General features: G+C 38.9%; 2 protein-coding genes across 6 annotated transcripts in view; one reads left to right on the top strand and one right to left on the bottom strand.

The window, feature by feature from the left end:
- Clec12b (C-type lectin domain family 12, member B) overlaps positions 1-19084 on the top strand; it is a 52122-nt gene that overhangs the window by 1188 nt on the left and 31850 nt on the right. Inside the window, exons 1-2 of one of the 2 annotated variants that reach the window (XM_006506612.2) lie at positions 11211-11314; positions 14372-14399. Coding sequence is in view for 1 of the 2 variants with exons in the window: in XM_011241466.1 (XP_011239768.1) it covers positions 10985-10992 (8 nt within the window). In the remaining variant the exon portion in view is untranslated. Of the gene's footprint in view, positions 1-10852; positions 10993-11210; positions 11315-14371; positions 14400-19084 lie in introns of those variants that run through there. The other variant, XM_011241466.1, reaches the window with a different exon arrangement.
- Positions 1683-17585, bottom strand: Clec9a (C-type lectin domain family 9, member a). Of its 4 annotated transcripts, NM_001205363.1 has the most exons (7): positions 17402-17585; positions 16092-16172; positions 11086-11226; positions 10042-10119; positions 6814-6965; positions 5285-5403; positions 1683-4221 (listed from the first exon to the last, which is right to left on the bottom strand). In NM_001205363.1, the coding sequence occupies exons 1-7, from the start codon at positions 17490-17492 to the stop codon at positions 4089-4091; spliced, it is 795 nt and encodes a 264-aa protein (NP_001192292.1). In that variant the 5' UTR covers positions 17493-17585; the 3' UTR covers positions 1683-4088. The 4 variants fall into 4 exon arrangements, with proteins under 4 accessions (NP_001192292.1, NP_766320.2, NP_001192293.1 ...); NM_172732.3 differs by lacking the exon at positions 10042-10119; NM_001205364.1 differs by lacking the exon at positions 16092-16172.

The following is a 19084-nucleotide window of genomic DNA, read 5'->3' as shown; positions in this document are numbered from 1 at the left end:
TAGTAAAAGAGAAAAATAGTGTTTGTTTGATATATTTTCTTTTCTTGAGATTATTCTTCATCATTATCTGTGATCCCCCTTTCTGTATCCAAACCTCATAATATTGATCACATCATAGGAAAACATTTCAAAAGATGAGAAAAGGGGGTGTGGTCCAACATTGCCTTTAGAAACACTTAAAAACATAAGAAGTGATCATAAAATGAATTTGAGGAAAGGCTTTCTGGTAATAAAACTACATGAGCTGGCTCTCCTAGGATGAGAAGGGATGCGAAGACGTTTTTATAGTCTCTGCTGTGTAGGTAATTGTGAATAAACTGCAGGAAAAGTCACACAGAGAACATGGCCTTTCCCATAGAATGAGCTCCCTCGGGTACACAATGAGCTATTTCTTTTCCTGAGGATATTGAGCACTCTCAGGACTTATCAGCAGGAAACAGGTCAGGAGTCGGGTGACAGCAGGAAGTTTGTGAAGGGTAATGGGCAGCTTTTGCGTGGGGAATACAAACAGATTACAAACTTGGTACAATTGTTGGGTGGTTGTCCTGGGGCTAGCCTTAATGTTTGGGAGTCAAGTGCAGTTTTTGAAAGATACAAAAAATATATATAAAATAAAATAAAAATGCCATGGGATTTAAGATAGACAAAATCTACTCTATAAATAGATCTTTAGAGCCTAACCCCAAGCTTATTATTCTATCAATATTATTACCTTAGTATTTTATTGGTGCATTTAGTGCTCAGTACTATTTATCTGTTGTCAATCACAGAATTATTATTTTTCTCTTTTTAAAAAGTTCACTCGTTGAGATGGATTAAAAGCACCTAATTCATCATTGGTAGGATTAGGGCATTAAACTGGTCCTCTTGTGGCTAATTACTGGACAGATATCCTGGATCACTGGCAGTTTGCAGTGAGAACTCTCCCTACTGCTCCACCTGGGTAAGTGCAGCATGGTTGCCTGCGATCGTGTAGGCAACTGAGCTAGCGGCACTGTCCACAAATCTCTGGCTTGTAAATACAGCCCCGTATATATACAGGGTGGATAACATCAGCCGCAGGATGTTTGCATTCAGTTTCCTTGTACTTTTTTTGGGAAGAATTGTCAATGCTTCCCATCCTTTTTCTAAACATAGCCAGATGACAAGCCTTTGAAGAAGCTCAGAGACAAACAGTCTTCACTGTTAAAAATCACCATTGTTCCTCTGTTTTCCAGGATAGTATATTTAGCTACCAGCTGCCAGCTGTGAAAACCAAACAGCCTACAACCTTGACAGTCTGTGGGCTCTTGACTCTCCCAGGATCAGCATAAAATGAAAGAAATTTCTTTTCCCTTTTTTGAGTGTGTGTGTGTGTGTGTGTGTGTGTGTGTGTGTGTGTGTGTGTTGCTTCCACCTTTTAAACCACCTCATCAGTGTAAATAAATAAAAGTAAGACAAAGACATGATCATCTCAATGCTACAGGACCAAGCCACTGAAAAAATGACTTCAAGTCAAAGGAAACCTAGTTTCCTTTAAATAATTTCTGCTACTTCAGTTAATTAGGTTTTATTATCATTACTACCATCATTTTCATTATTGTCATTTATCTAAGTTATGCCTTTTTAATGTAAAGGGAAAGATGGAAATATTGTACCTCTAGGCTTCTTTTTGTCAGAATAAAAGATTAGATACAATCATACTGAATTTATCAAATATTTATTAAGAGCATGTTATGTATGTAGTATGATTTAGAGATGACACATTATAAGTACGGAACATGATAACTATAATTAGCTAATTTTTCTTCTGGTAGATAGCACTCATTTTCATTTACCCTTTCTTATCTAAAGTATCATTTTTTATAGTTTGCATGTAATATTTGGATGGTGTTCTTAAGCAGTATTTTGAAGTGAATTGTATTACAGTTTTATAGCAGGAAGGTTGAGACACAGGCAGTTAGAGGAACTAGGTTGTTCATCTTGTTCATCTTGTCAGCGCAGACTGAGCCGTTTGATCTGTGAGCAATAGGATGGAAGGCTCCACCTACACAATGGGACATGCTGATGTCCATGCTAATCCTTCCCCTACATGAAATTCAAAGAGTACCTTTCCCAGCAGAACTCTGCAGTCTGAAAAGCACCATAGACAGAAAAAGCCCTGGTTCCTTCTGAGGCAGATCAGAGGGACTCAATGACTCTACAGCTTTGGGGCAGAAGTTAAACCCTGTTAAATGTTCATTTTTATGAAGTACTGCTAAGTGCTATTCGAATTGTCATGTACTGGGGTTTTATTAAGTATTTATTGTAAACACACTTTTATTGTCTGTGAACGTGAATTCAAGCTATCAGCCAAGCAGCCTTTTTACTAACATCTGGCCAGACTGCCCTCATGACAGTCCAGCCAGCAGTTTGGGCACTTTACTCTGAAGCCCCTCTAGCTACTGAAGAATACCACCACCCCATGGCTGAAGACATGCTCCAGTTGTGACTGCTCCCACAACTGGAATAGCCTATGGAAAACAGCACTCTAACTAAGCAAGGGAAGCCTTTTGGCAAATTGCCCAAGGCCCAGCCTGTCCTGCAGTTCTCATTTGGGCCAGAGAGGGAGCACTTCCAACCATGAACCTAGGGAAGATCTGTGACTGTAAACAAGAGTCTGTGCTGTGATTGGTGCAAACACAGTCCTTGAAGAGCTACTGTGAAGGTGCAGACACCCGCACTACACCCACTTCTTATCTATTAAATGGGCTGTTTAGTTCAGTTTTAGAGTCAGCCAGGACACCCCCTCCTCTGACACTCCTGATGCTGTAACATTAACACCAATAAAAGACTTCCCGAATGGTCCTTTTTCTCCTCCTTTGCCCTGCATTAGAAGAGTAGCCTGAGCTGCTAACACAAAGAGAAGATGCAGAAGCACAAGATGGGAGCAAAGGCAACCAAGCAGAGCAAGCAGCTCTAGTGGTGACAGCAGTTACCGTGGCAGTCGACAGACAAGAGAACACCTGAAAAATTCCAGAGATGGGTCATGGCAGAAAGGATGGGCAGCAGAAACAGAGAGACTGAGGAATGGTAGAGTTAGAGAAATGAGAGAAGGCAGAAAAGCAAGGCTGAGTAAAGACAGAAGACTGTGGCCAACCAGGAAGGAGAAACACGGGCTTGGAGACCTGGAAGAGTGCCAAGCAGCTGCAGTCTTTGGAACCAAGGATCACAGAAAACCTATGCTGAGAGCTGTAACACTAACAGCCAACAAGGGCTGATGGGAGATTCCTGCATTCTAGACCAGAGGACTGTAATAGTAGTCACTGCAGAGTTAATGCCCCACCACCCTAAAGCCATCCAAGAGCTATAACACTAGTGGGAGCTGCTTGCTGCTACTGACTGCTGTCTGGTATTGCTGCTAAAGGTTAGGGATTGTAAAAGCTGCCAAGACCCAGAGCCAGTAGTGATTAAAACGAAAAGCTATAAGCCTTCAACCTGAGCACTCAGATCCCGGAGCAATAGCCCCCTAGCTCCAAGGGTTAGAAACTGTAAATCTCTATATCTGTGAGGTCATCCCCCAGGCCCTGGGCCTCAGAAGAAGATTAAAAACACTGGAGGTCCCCATTCTGCTCATTTTTACCTAGAGCCAAAGGACCCCTGGCGTATGATTGGTGGTAATACTACAGTTTAGAAATCCATCTCTCTCCTCTCAGTGTGTGATCTTATGATCTATAATTACTGGAAGGTGACCTGAAGAAAATTTTGTCAGTTGTAAGTATAGTAGATAGAATTGTTTACTAAAAGTACAAACCAAGGATTGCATAAAAACTCCCACAAGGACAGCTAGATCTCGGTGTGGTATGGATCGTCACTTTGGACTTTCAAACACACAGGAAATTATTTTCTCTTCTTTGTTCTCACTGAGTCAGATCTTCTGTAGCTCTAAATCAATTTTTTCCTTGGCACAATGGACAAGGTCAACTGAAATCTGCAAAGCGTTACAGACTATTGCCAAGTGTAAATAAAAAATCAAGCTTGCCTTCATAGTCTCACATCAATCTCCTCCTGTGTTTGCTCTTTGGCCTCTTTCAAACACTTGTGTAACAGGTAGCTTTGAGTTGTATCTTTCAGATGCAGGATCCAAATGCCTTCTTCTCACAGATAAAATATTTCCAGCTATCGCACTTATCTGAGATGAGAGTAGAATCTTTGAGGTATCCACAGATCTGGCCGGCTGATCGCTGTCTTTCTGCTGGCAACCTGAAAAAGTAAGGTAACTTCTCAGGTTAGAGGTTAGATGTGAAGATGACAGTGGTATTTGAAAGGGAAACTCTCCAGAGATGCTGTTGGATTTATTTTAGTTTGCTTTAATGTGGTAGCCTTCTGTGGTGGTTTTGTCCTCCTTCAAATAGCATCTATTAAGTTTTACAAAGGATATGTTGATATAATTTGAACAAATAGTTTCTAAAGAAAACCAAGCCATGTTTGCATAAAGGTAGGTGAGAGCCAATGCGTTTCTCTCGGCTCTGTTCTCAACATACTAAGGCACTTGGTTGTACCCATGAAATGCCATTCTCATCTGGAAAGCTCAATATAGAAATCGATCAATAGTTATCACAGTCTTTTTACCAGAAAGTTTTCTCAGCATTAAGTGATACAAAGGACTAACAGTTTATTGGCCATTTAGGCATTTGGATTATGAAAACAACTTTATAAAGGATATGGTAGGAGGGCTGGTAGGAAGATTCAGAAGATGTTCAGGGTAGTTTTATGTTAACTTGACGCAAAGCCTGAAGTCATCTATGAGGAGGAACCTCAATTAAGAAACTACAGGCAGGTCTGTAAGGCCTTTTCTCAGTTAGTGATTGGTGGGTGAGAGCTCAGCTCACTGTGGTGTTATCATTCCTTGGCTGGCAAGTCTGGGTTCATAAGAAAGCAGGCTGAGAAAGTCATGAGGAATAAGCCGGTAAGCCGTATCCCTCTATGGCCTCAGTATCAGTTCCTGCCTCCAGGTTTAAGCCCTGCTTGAGTTCCTGTCCTTACTTCCCTCGGTGATGAACAGCAATGCGGACTTGTAAACAAAATAAACCCACTCCTCCCCAACTTGCTTTTTGGTCACAGTGTTTTATCACAGCAATAGAAAACCTAACTAATAGGGAAGCAATAAAACCAAGTCTTAAGTATACGAGTCACAATTCCAATCAGGAGCCTGTAAAAGTATCAGGCTTCTTTGTCTGCTGGAGAAAACATAAGATACAAAGTAACTTTTAAGTTTTCTTCACATTCCTAGCTTTTCCTTGTAATGTCTCTTTCATAGACTTACAAGTCAGAGAGAGGAGAAGAGCCATCTTCCCAGAACCAAGATCCACTGATTCCATCTTGAAACACTCCCACCCAATATTTATTTCCTCCTTTGAGTTTCCCTATACTGCTGATGAACTCCTACATAAAAAAAAAAGACGCAAACTGTAAATGAAGAAAAGTGAATACCTGTACAATATAAAGGTCTAAATTTTGTCTTGTCAGAAATAAATAATAACTTGAGTGTTAAAATAAGAGAAGAGATATTAAAGTGGACACACACACCACACCATCCACACGTCACATGCACATATCCACCACAAATGCACACCATGCACACAGACACCCACACAGCACACAGGCATACCACACCACATACACCACACACCCTATCACACCACACCACACACACCACACATGCACACCCACACCACAGCATACCACACACACATGCACACGATTCTTTTATTGTGTAGTCAGTATGCTGTGTTAAATTTTATGGAAAATATATGCATCTAAAATTAAAGCTTTAATGGATTTAGAGTCTATCAGATAGTATGTTAAAGCAAATTAAGTTTTATATTGGCCCTTCACCATCAATAGCAAAGCTTAGCCTTCTTCATTCACCATGTGGATCATTCCCCCCATGATATTTTAATATAGGAAGTTTTGGAGACTCCAGCCATTGCTCACTATGAGGACATTTTGTTAGATGAAACATGTTTTATTTTGTCATCCAATTTTTGAAAAAATTAAGTTTGTAAACAATTCTAACAATGTAGTTTAAAGCTTCCTGGTTCACTGCATATTCTTAGTATTCCCCATTGTTCTTATAAAACCAAACTTCAGTTAGTGACCATTTTGTTAGAGTGAGAAACAGCTAATTATGAATTCCATGTCAGAGATTCTGTTTAACTGTAAAATGCCTTCAAGAGACATTGTACTGTTTATTTAATCAAGATCCTGGTAAGCTAGGTTAGTAAGCTTAACACTTCATTTACCAAATGCTCACTCTTACTAAGCTGATACACTTCAGGATATTAGTTCAGGTTTAAATCTTTGTAACTTTTGTTTGTTTTTGAGACAGGGTCTTTATACACAGGCCTCAAATTCAAAATCCCCCTGCCTCGGTCTTTCCTGTACTTTACATGCATGTGTCAATACATGCAGATTGAGACTTCAGTTTTCATACTTCTATTTCTCCCTGTGCATTATAGATTATTTTATTTCCTGCAGCATTTAAGAACATCCACAGTTGGGATGTACACGGGATCACAGCTCAGTAAGCCTCTTCCTTCTCCCTTCTGGATTAACTGAGGCATAAACAATCTGTGCTCCTCAGTTTCTAGAAAACCAACTTCATTTTCACTTCTCCAATTAAATGGGGAAAAAAATATGTGAACCTCTACATTGTCTCTTTACATTTTTTATACTAAAAATATACCACTTCTATGGTAAATGAAGGAATTCTATCGTATGAGAATCTGTACTGCATTTTAATGAGTAACATAGTATTTTCAAAATGACATGAATTCACGTAACAGTCTTTACCATTTCTTCTTTGCTGTCTATTTGAAAGAGACTAGCGCCCTCTTTTAAACAGCTCTTCTTACTGATGTTCCACATTTCCCAGCGTTCAAAGACATAGTAACAACTTTTTCCATTCTGAATCCAGTTGTGTGGACAAGGGCTGCAGTCACTACCTTCAAAATATAAACATTTTCTTAATTGTCGTCAATGCACAAAATTGGCATCCTAGCTCCCTCAAAGTTACCAAATGGTACCCAGGAAACAGAACCTAACCATCTAGCTTCTCTGAGGCTGAATGTTGGGTTCCAGACCAGGGATAAGGCCCTGAGTTCCAAAGCAGACCTGGCTTTCAGATTCTTTTAACATTCCTCAGTACCTACCTGTCATACCCCTTTCCCAACTGTGAATTTTCCAGCCCAGAGGATGGGCTGCCCTTCTCCTGTAGGATCTCTATCTCTGTCTGTCTCTGTCTGTCTCTGTCTTTATCTGTCTCTGGCTCTTTCTGTGTCTCTCTGTCTCTGTCTCTGTCTCTGTTCCTCTCTGTCTCTATCAGTCTCTGCCACTCTCATTCTCTCTCTTCTCCTCCTCTTCTTCCACCTCCTCCTCTTTCTCCCTTCTCCTCTCTGATCACTTTCTCTCCTCCCCTCTCTCCTTCCCAGTGTTGACTTTCCTGGCCAGTGAACTCGCCAGAGAGTAGCTTCCCCAAAAACCTGCATTTATATTTTTGATTTGGCTTGAATTGGCTCAATTTGCTGGTGAAGTAACATCATCTGGCATAACAAGATTATATAATTTCCACCCAAAATAGCTCTTTAATAATTAGTTTCAGTTAAATTCAATGTGGAGATGTCTTTACCCAAATCTTTTCTATATCAAAATTCATTTATTTTTTTTTCTTCCACTGAGGCATGGAATTGGCTGAGAAGTAAGCTTTGAATTGAAGTTTTAATTCTGAGGCTTAAGCAAGTAAATATTTCATGTATAAAGGAGAGAACAGTTAATGCACAAAAAGGATGGCTTGAAAACAAATAGGTGAGAACTGAGCATACAAAGAAACAGCATTTTAGTACTTCATGATAACTAAGAATCAAGCCTTAATATTAACACTTTTTAAGGAACATGTCTTAAGAAAGAATATATTCAAAACAGCACAGGTTCAACCGAGGGGTTCTAGCATACTCTTAAGGAGGAAGACAGAGAAACTCATAGAACATTGGTTACTAAAGAGCACCATTCCATGTGGGGTAAGAAACACTTCATAAGTGGTTTTCCAGGATGAATACTAAGTCCTTAAGATTTTTCAATAGTGTTTGGAATCAGTGCTAATCAGCATGCTGAGCATTGTGAAAGTCGCAGCAGGGTTAATGCTGAAATAGTGTTTGGAAGGTTAGTGAACAGGATGGATTAGCAGATCTCCAAAACACACATTATTAGCTGTATTCGGTGTGGATGGCTCAGAAGAGGACCTGAATCATGCTTATAACAACTTGTTATGTATGAGATCACTGTAGACAATGACTCAGCAAACGTTATATTGTTGTTTCTACTTAAATGTTCAATTAGAATGAACTATGTGGACTATAGTGATGACTCAGAAACTAAAAGCACATATTGCTCTTGATCCAAGCAATGGTCCTAGCATCTAAGTTGGGTAGCTTATGGCTACCTGGAAGTCCAGCTACGGGAAAGGAGGATCTGATGTTTGGCCTCATCTGGCACTTGCATTCACATGCCCAAACTCCCACACACATACCCTCTCACACATACACACACTTAAATAAACCTTATTTTAAAAAAAAAGAAAGAAAGAAAGGAAGGAAGGAAGGAAGGAAGGAAGGAAGGAAGAAAGAAAGAAAGAAAGAAAGAAAGAAAGAAAGAAAGAAAGAAAGAAAGAAAAATAGTAGATTTTTCTTTTCACACAGCTCAAAACTCAAATGGGGTATTCTAGAGAAAATTTAACATTCTAAATAAGTTTTAAGTCACCATTAAACAAACTGCAAAACAGGTAATAATGCACTTTTAGGTTTAAAAATATTCATAAAAGGTAAAACTGAATTAATTCTATAATATTGTTAGAAGAAAGTGAGTTTTACATGTTATGATAAATAGTCTTATTTCCAAGATCAGTTTCTATGCTTAGTTATCTACAGAAAGAGTCTAAAGCAAGAGCCAAATTAAGTGAATTGCATAGTTCGGATTTAGAGTTGAAAACAGGCCTAGGTTTGAGTGACAGGATGAAGTATATTATTGATTCTTGAAAGCCTAGCCTAGGAATCACACATATCCCATTTGATCTTGATTTAAGCTTAGCTTAGCTGAACATAAGAGGGAAGTCAGTTGTTTCAACAATTCCCAGGAAGGTGTACAAAACACTGAACTACAGAGCAACCAGTTTGTCACATTTATCAGCTGTGAAGGGCCAGAGAGAGCTCAGTGATATAGCTGTTGTGTTGTATAAAAATAGAGAGACAGAATCTGTTTGCTGTATATACAGTCAGGTATGGGGAAGAGGGTGGCTCCGAGGTCCCATGCTGATGCATCCCTTACCCATGAGGTACCAGACACAGGACACACAACACACAATGATACAGTATAGAATAGAGTTTATTCAGGCCATAGGAAGGGAAGTTGAGAAGGTAGTAGAGACAGAGAAAGGCAGAGAGCAAAAGCAGGAGAGAAGAGAAGAGGAGAGGAGAGGAGAGGAGAGGAGAGGAGAGGAGAGGAGAGGAGAGGAGAGGAGAGGAGAGGAGAGGAGAGGAGAGGAGAGGAGAGGAGAGGAGAGGAGAGGAGAGGAGAGGAGAGAAGAGAAGAGAAGAGAAGAGAAGAGAAGAGAAGAGAAGAGAAGAGAAGAGAAGAGAAGAGAAGAGAAGAGAAGAAAGTGGCCAAGCTGGCCATGAGCCTTTGGGGAGAGAGGGGAGGGGATTGGGGAGAGAGTGGGGAAGAGACAAGAGGACAGAGCAGAAACAAGAAGACAAGAGAAAGCAGAAGGGTCAAAGAACCCCTTTTATAGTGAGTCAAACATACTTGGCTATTGCCAGGTAACTGTAGGGCAGGGCCTAGACGAAATGCTAACATCCCCCCCCCCTTTTGGTTTAATTAAAAAAGAAAAAAATTAGAAAGTGATGATGGTGAAGCAGGAACAGGGTTATCATGATCTTTAGCTACTTCCTGCTGACTTTGGGATGCCATGTCTCTAGGAAACCTAGGAAAATGGGGATGGGGATGTTGGTCCAGTCTTAGGAGAGTTGCCTGTTTCCTTGCTGTCCAGGGTCTGTGGAACCATCTGTGGAGAGGTCAGAAGAACTGGTCCAGTAGAAGCATCTGTGCCTGTGAGAGAAGATTGGAGCATCTGGGCAATAGCCCTCAGCAACAGGAAGCATTCAACTAATCTTTTAGAGACCTGAACTCTGACCAAATTGGGATGGATGGATGGATGGATGGATGGATGGATGGATGGATGGATGGATGGATTTTTTAGTCTTGTCACAGATAATGATTTGAAGACAATTTTAAACAGAGCAGGAGATTATAAAAGATTCTTTAATATAGACTTTAATAAGCATGAGAGCTATAAATAAGAGAGGCCCTGAGAGACAAGTCACTTGAAAGCGTCCCTAAGGCTGAGCTGCCAAAATAAGACCTATCCAAGTGTGGGTACAGGTTTCTCAAAGAGAGCCACAAGCAACTGTCTTCACACTGGCTCTGTATGCCATCCTGCTGGCTCTTTGGAATTATAGCCCATAACATTTTTAAGAAATCTTCACATTTTGATAAATGAGACTACCAGGAGGCTCTGAAGATGCCTCAGGTAGAATTACAATCTTATAAAGTCAAAGCAGGAGCCACTAGGGTTGCACACGGGGTTCAGTACAAGTTCTTTCCCTGTAAATAAGATTTCTGGTCAGGTTCCTAGAAAACTGCAGGTTTACAGCTGAAGGGAGAATAGCAGTAGTTAATGTCCCTGGAATACTGTTTCCCTGAGGTCGAGTGAGGGTTTATTACCAGATCCCTGCATAAGGACCTCTTCTCCCTTTTCATCTCATTATTGTCTGTCTTCCAGACTTCTCTTGGTACCCACTCTAAACCTTATTAATCCATAGAGGACAGACTACAGCTGCTGCACACATCTGGATCTCTACTGAAGTCATGTATTCTTAGCTGAGCATGATGTCTCCTGACTGTCCATCCCAGGATGCTGAGGTAAGAGAGTCACACATAAGAAAGCAGCCATAGTGAGTTCTAGCCAGCTGAGGCTATATGACAAACAAAGCAAACCAACCATTTGCCAGTTACCTGAATGGAGAGATCTCTGCAGTAAGGCTTGGCAGTATTCCAGTGTGTATTTCCTCTGCCACTGTGTAAGGTTCACCAATGCTGTGTCCTGTTGGATGAGTCTTTCCTGCTGCTCCAAGACAAGAGAGGATACCTGGAAGACTATAAGAAGGGCGAGCATTCTTCATTAAATATATAATAAAAAGCAATCTCCCAGCACAGATAAAAGGAAGCATCCATGAGAATGAAGGTATAATTTACCTGGCTTTTTTTTTTTTTTTTATTATTTAAAATTTACATTATTCAAGAATCAAGTGCTACAAATTCCACAAAGTAAAAAACAAAACAAAACAAAAAAAGTGGTCTTGACCATCCCTTCCCATGACTCAACCAGTCTTACTTCCCAAGAGTAGGGAAATGTATCAAGTTCTTTTAACAGATTTTTCCCCAGAGATATTTTTATTTTAAAAAAATCAATCAATATAAAACTTCTGTTCAGCCTTTTTATGCAAAGGGTAGGAGCCTGTCTATATTATGGCAAACATTTGATTTTATTACTTAAGTGTATTTTACTCTTCATTCCTGTAAGTACACAAAAACCTTCCCTCGTTGACTCATTATAACAGGGAAGCAAGTGTGGTGGTCTTACCTCATTTTACACATTTAAAAGCTATTCTCAGTATCTCTAAGTTACCCTCCATGTATGACATTGTACACAGTGCTTCAAGGTTATCTGCCTTACAGCTCTCTCTCTCTCCCTCTCTCTCTCTCTCTCTCTCTCTCTCTCTCTCTCTCTCTCTCTCTCTCTCTCTCTCTCTGTTTGAGATCAAAATTCTCTTCACAGACATAAACAGGTTGGATGTATTTTCTTGTCTGGGAAATGTGTAATCATAGCCTTTGTAAACACACCACACTCTCCATTGGCTTTCTAGTATTTGCCTTTGTTCCCTTGTGCCAGAGTCAGGCTGAGTAGTGCATCTGAAATTCACACAAGGCATGATGCAAGCTCATTAATGGTGCAGCTTGTAACTGTGGGTCTGAATATTTGGGGATCAGAATGTGACTAAGTTGTCAGCATTGTTTATTGATAGCCTGCTGGATGGTTTGCTCTTTGTTTTAATGAGACCCCGAGAGATGACTTCTGCTGAGGCAGGTTGCCTAGTGTCAGCAAAATTTTGTCTTTATGATCAGCAAAACATAAAACACCTCCAAGAAAGACTCTGGGGCTTAATACCACAGAATCCTGTGCAAACATCAGTGATTCCTGAACCAACAGAAAACTGTGCCATAGTGGAAACAGGCAGGGAAGGGTACCTGCCTTATCCATCCAGATCCCTGCTCCCTCTCCTTTTCCCCTCATGTACCTCAGGCTGGACTCAAACTCAGCACAGAGTCAAGAATGGCCTTACACTCCCGGTCCTCATGCTTCCTACTCCCGTTTCTGGGAATGCAGGTCTGGGTCACGACTACTCCTGGCTCCATCCAGGATCCTTCTGATGTGAGGCTTTTACGGCAGTATCCTTACTTCAGTGCTGTTAAATTGCATTCTTAGTGTGTAATAAACTAAACTCTTTAAATTTCAATACACCAACATGCTGAGGCCTGTGGTTAGGTCCTATGAGTCTCTGTTAGCAATCAGCACTGTGTCTAGAAATATTTGTTGACATATCACCTGCTTCAAAGATTGATTTTGGTAAAGTTGTAAGCTACCATGTAAATTTCATTGGACATTGGCTTGATTTATGGTGATTTGTTTTCATAGCTGAAAAATGTTTATCTTTTCTTAGGATACCGTCTTTTTAATTTTAGGTTGCATGTTCTACATAAAAGACTAGAAAGGATTTATGTTGTGGTGTAGGAGTTAGGATGGAAGAAACAATGGAGTTGCTAGCAACAATATTAGTGTAGGTCTAGTATTAGCCAGTACTATCAATTTAAAAATTATAAGGAAGTATTATTATGCTTAGATTCCTTGCAATTTCAGTTTTGCATGTGAAACTATAATCTCATGTCTATAGTGGTGCATTTACACTTTGACTTACTTGGAATTATTGCCATTGTACCTATAAGGAATTATGTCAATGTTTTCCCAGATGTTTATGTAGTGTTCTGTTGTCATGTAATGAGTAGCTTCCACTCACACTCTCTTAGTTACCATTTAAAAGTGACACAGCAAAATTAACTCACAGTGAACTTCTAATGAACTGACAAAGGGAAAGGCATGGAGGGACAGAATGGATTCCATCTAAGCAGTCAGGAAGAAGGAAAGAGTGCTAACACTGAACAGCTCTCTCCTTCTCTGTCCGTGCTTCATCCTAGGTGATGTTGCTTCCACATAAAGAGCTCCAACACAGTTAATTCTCTTCAGAAACACTTCACTGGTCTCAGTCTAGCTAAGTGGACACGATTAAACATCACAGCACATAGCCTAGTCTTCTTTCTATAACTGTCTTTTACTTGTGTTTCTGTATTTTGATATATTCTCTTTCACATTTGTAAAATATATGTATTTCTTCTACTTTATCTTCTAGTTCACTGGATTTTTGTTGGTGGTGGTTTTCATTGCTAGATACAAAACCCAGAACTCTGTGCTCACCAGGCAAGAGCTGTACACTGAGCTAAAGCCCCACGCTTTCACCTATTTCTCTGCTAGGTTGATATATTAAACTCTTCAGTGTGGGGAGGCCAAGTGACTGTTAAAGGTTGTTAAAACGTATACACAAGAATAGCAGCCACACATCTCTAGGATTTGAATGGTAGAACCAGATGCATCTGCATGCATACATTCATGTAGTACGCATCTTTACAATGGAGACAATGGCTGTATCCACCACAGAAGCTTCCTGGTTTTGGTTTTTAACTAGAATTTGATTCTGAGGCAGTTGAAGTTTCATATGTGGCTATAAGAAAAAATAAATTCCATTATCTCTTAGCCCTATTTCCACCACATGGAACCATCTTTAAAACTGGAGTTCAGTGTCACAACTAGGATATCAACATTGGTGATGCTATAGCATGGCACTTCTCCATTACCTTGTAGATCCAGCATACTACTCTTTTATGAATGTGGTCCATTCCCCTCCTGCCTTTACAGGCACTAGTTCAGTGGTTTTGTCATTACAATGATATTATAGAAATATGATATTATATTTTAAGGTCTTTTTTCTCCTCTCAGGAGATGTGTCTGGATAGCTAGATAAATTAATAAACTAATTGTATTTTTATTACTGAAAATATTTCTTTGACCGTAATTACCACAGTTATTTAACCATTCACCAAAGGATACCTTGGTTGTTTTGTTGTTTAGGTATCACAAATCACACTGCTATATACAGGTATGTTCGGGTTTTAGTGAACAAAAGCTTCTATTTTTCTGAGGTGAGTGTTTGGGGGTTCAATTGTTGGGTGGTAAAAAGGTCAGGTTTTAATAAAAATCACTGCCCTGTTCTTCCAGGGACTGTATCACTGTCAGTCCTACCAGGAATGACTTTACAGCCCTACCTGGGATTTGGCTTCACAGACCCATCAAACACGTCATGTCACTGGTTTTGACTATCAGCTCTTTGGTGCATGTATTATGCCTCACTAGGGTTTTAGATGGTTTTGTCCTAATAGCTAAAGATCTTAAACCTTGTTTTTCATCCTTGCCTGGCACTTCCTTATGTTGTTTGGAGAAATGTGTTGTCATGTTATTTTTCCATCTGACAACGGAATGGCTTGGTTGCTTGTTGAGTTCTTACAGAGTTTTATCAACTTTAGGTTCAAGTATATTATTGGGTATGTGGTTTGCAAGTACTTCCTTCTCCTGTCTTGTATGTTCAGCCACTTTTATGTTAAGGTAGGTGTGTCTCATCAGCATTTACTTTTATTAATTACTTGTTAAATCTTAAATCTAAGAACTCTGTATATACTTGGAGAATGAATTTCTTCCCTTTTTTGTTGTTGTTTCTACTTTGACTTGGACATTACCTAGAGTTAGGAGTGAAGAACTAGTATCCTTTACTTTATAATATTAATAACCTGGTAGAGATAGCAATTGAAATGTAATAATCTTTTTAGAAACCTGAGACATCCTTTTCATATTTTGATGAACTTTACTGGATGAGCTCTATTTTAAGTCGTATCTGCTTTGCTATTATACTCTGGATGGCATGGGGTGCATCAGATGGTAATGGACAGAGAACATGGCATTAAGTGCATCATATGGTAATAGACATGAGAATGGAAGACTTGTGCTTGGAGTTTTACTCTAGATAAGAAGCAAACATTTTACCTTTATTGGTGTTTGAATTGTAATTAATTTTCAACAAGTTAGGAATAATGACTGAAAAATGTTGTCTCCTTGGAAACTGGAACCAAATACTTCTAAATCTCCCAAACAAAATTACTGGGTATATTATGCTACACACTGTAGCTAAAGGATGAGTTGGAAAAATGAAAATATATGGAAAGGGCACAAAGAAAACTGATCTCTTTGGAAATATGTTTATACTATAATGTTTTCAAATTAATACTTAATTGGCATATGGTGTTAAAGAAAACCCAGAAACACAAGAGGATGAGGGAAAGAGACAAGTCTGCACACACTTTGGAAATGGCTACTCAAGCTTTGCTGGCTAACATCTAGCTTGTACTTGTTAAAATCCTGTGTCCACATGTGCAGTGTGCCTGTACATATATGAATATAATTTGTAGATTATCTTTCAAAAACTATAAATAGTTTACAATCTATAAATAGATTGTTAACCTTCTGCTTTCATGGGAAACACCACATAAATACATCACTCTACAGTGATACAGTGGTTCTAGAAAAATTAATTGCATTCTTTTTACCAGACTCTTTTATCTCGCCATGTGAACTCCTTCTTAATATAAGTCTAACTGACTGTATACCATTTACGTGTGCTTACATAGATCTTAATTTATTTATTCATACATTTATACATGTGAACTTTTAAAATAATAATACAACAATTCATAACCCGTGTTGTTAACAGGTAACACTGAAGATATGCTTTTGTACTTACACTTGATGCCCAAGAAAATGGACGTTGCTAACAAGCCCATACAGACCACACAGGAAATCATCGTCACAACACACCATGCTCCTGAATGTGAAATCAGGCAATGACATGAGTTAGAGAAAGTATTTTCAAGGTGTAATAATGTCAGGATAAGTGGAAGGATTGGGCCTTCCTACTGGAGAAATGCAAAGATTTGAAACTCTAAGAAAATCTTTGCTTAAATTCTCTCAGATGAACCTTATAGCATGGGCTATATCTGACTTGGAAAATACCAAATACAATAGACTTAATAACACCTCTCTTCAATCCTAATGTACACTATTGTGATTTTAAAAATTAATTCCATCTGTCTATCTGTCTGTCTACCTATCTAGTATTTTTCAATAATCTCATTCATACCAACCAGAAAACCTTCTATTCTTAACATGAAGACTCTCTTACCTGTTTTCAGCATCTCTTGAACATGATTCATTGAAGTATTTTTAATTTTAATGAGTAATTTAGAAAAATGAACAAACATTTCCGGCTAATTATACAATTCGTCCAGGAAGAAAAGTGAGTTATTTGGCTTATTACATTATTCATACTAATAAAAAATTGTCCTTACATATTTTAATAGGCCTGATAATGTCTTGCCTGAGATGACTCTGGGTCATCCCTGAAACCTTGAAATGGTGTTTTATGTGACAAAAGATATTCTGAAGCTAATACTATATTAGAGATCTGATTTAGGAAAGTTAGCTTCACTTAGTTAATTTGTAACAAGTCGATACTAAAGACTAATTAATGAAACTACTTGGGAAAATATAATAAAATGCTTTTTAAGCCCACCTAATTATTTGTTGTATGAGGTTATGTATGACACCTAGTTGATGAATTAAAGAAGTGACAATAAAAATACACAAAAACATATATTTGCAAATCTTTTTGCACTGTAGAGTTGTAAAAATAAAAGGTAGCATAAGATGTAGAAACAATTATCAAATACTAAAAACATAACTGCATCAGCTGAAGACATTTTTTCCTAGTTTTTCAACATTTCTTACTATTTTTCAGATAATTTGCTGCCTGTTTTAAGTAAAAGCTAAAATAATTTAAGTGGTATGATTTCTTTTACTTTTTGCAAATTGAGAGAATATATCTCATTTCCTGATCTGAGTGCCCTTCACTTACTCCTCCATGCTGACGAATGTGTCAGGCACACTAGAATATGCTAAAGAGGTTATCTCAGATTAGGAGAAACACTTGGTTTTATCACAGTATACAAACAGAAAAAAATTATAGTTTTCAACTAAGCATTCTAAATTTATTACCTGAACATTTGCTAGGGGATTGGCACTTCTGAGAGGCCTCTGAGGTAGGAATGTCCCACTGAAGAGAGGTATATATTTCTTCCGCATGCATGCTGAAGGTGCTTGGAGTGGTGAAGCAGTCTACATAGGAGCCTGGCACAAAGAACTTCGGTTGTAGTTAGGAGTAGGTTGGTACAAGAAATGGAACTGGCTACTTTTTCACAGTGGTAAAATGCAACAGGGATTAAAGGATGTTCATCATCCAGAAAGTGGAACTTTTGAAGCTTATACTGAAACATAACTCAATAATGAAGAAATGAGAATTATTGAGCTCAAAATAGCTACTACCAAATTAAACTGTTGCTCTGCTTTCCACATAGTATCAGATGCTGGAGGTAAGCTGCACAGTATGGACTTCTATTTGCTATAAACTATGAAGCAAAAAGATGATGCAGCGAATAAAGATAAAGGCCATTAAATCTAGACAAATCAACTTGTACATAGCTTTTGGATTTCCAAACAAGAAAGCTTAGGAGAGATTTCATCCCTAAATTTATTTCCAATCAGTCTGCTGATTAGGGTAATACTGACTGTTATTATAAGTAAACTTCAAAATACCAGTCAACACTGGCAACATTTAGATCTCCCTCATAGTTTGTACCCAGAGATACTAGTTCTCCCAAAAGGGGCCTGGGTTTCTTTCATCTTCTGGAATATTGGAGCCATGATGGGAAAGGGAAAGAGAAGGTGAAGAACCCACACTTGCTTCTTGAAAGCCATAATCTGGGAGTGTTGGGAATCACAGCCATCTCTATCCATTGCATTTCCATATTGGACATGAAGGTTGGGTTTTCCTGGCAGCATTGTCCAGAGGTAACTTTGCTCTTGCAGGAGGAATCAATTATTTAATGGATGGATGACCAGTTTCAGCACATCCTGTGACTACAGCATTTGTACTGAGAACTCTGATCTCTTAGACACCATTTATTTCTAGGCTACTTGTCCTTATGTCCAAAGGTCATTTCTCAATTGTGTTCTTTTATTTATTTATTTATTTATTTTTAGAGTCTCACTGGATCAATCGTTCTTCATCACAAATGGCACATTCAGGAGGTGATATAAGGGAACTTACTAATAGGACTACAGTTTTGGAAAAGGTTAATAGGAAAGAAAGAAGGGGATCAATGTTGACATATGTACTACAGGGCTGCTGTCACCCTATGGCCTAAAACAGTAAGGAGAATGTTCACTGGGACTTCGTGGTCTGCCTCACTACAGCGAAGGGCTGGTATACAGATCATCAAGTTTTATCAATCTAAGACACATAAGGGATCTGAATTATACTTCTGACCATAACCCATGTGTCTCAGAGGCTCAGTTTGCCCGGAAAATGTATTCATTTGTGTTTAGCTTCCTGAGACATAAGGAGTAGCTGGTGGGGTCATTAGGGACAAATGGAAACGGACTAGCACATTCTGCCAACATTTCCTGTGGTGTTCCTGGCCTGAAAACAGAGTAACTGAACTCCAGATAACCCTCTGCATATTCTAAGCTCTACCAGATGGAGAAAAGAGGAAGAAACCACACCAACAAATAATATTGTAACTAACCTCAGGAGCCAGACTTCATGAGCTACTACTCATTTTCCAGTTTCTCTTCTCATTTTAGCAGCACTGAAACCAAAGCTTGAATAGTGTTTTCCCA

Source organism: Mus musculus, chromosome 6 (genome assembly GCF_000001635.26).
Source record: "Mus musculus strain C57BL/6J chromosome 6, GRCm38.p6 C57BL/6J".
NCBI lineage: Eukaryota > Metazoa > Chordata > Mammalia > Rodentia > Muridae > Mus > Mus musculus.
Note: the sequence above shows the minus strand (reverse complement) of the source record. Positions and strands in the feature narration are given on the sequence as shown.

What these genes read in the sequence shown, in the direction of transcription:
- Clec9a (NM_001205363.1), bottom strand. Translation starts at nt 17,492, where the DNA reads ATGCATGCGGAAGAAATATATACCTCTCTTCAGTGGGACATTCCTACC. An exon ending in GCAGAGATCTCTCCATTCAG is followed by an intron (nt 10,120 to 11,085) that starts GTAACTGGCAAA and finishes CTTCTCTCACAG; the next exon opens with GCACAGATGCTTCTACTGGA. An exon ending in CCTGGACAGCAAGGAAACAG is followed by an intron (nt 6,966 to 10,041) that starts GCAACTCTCCTA and finishes TATATTTTGAAG; the next exon opens with GTAGTGACTGCAGCCCTTGT.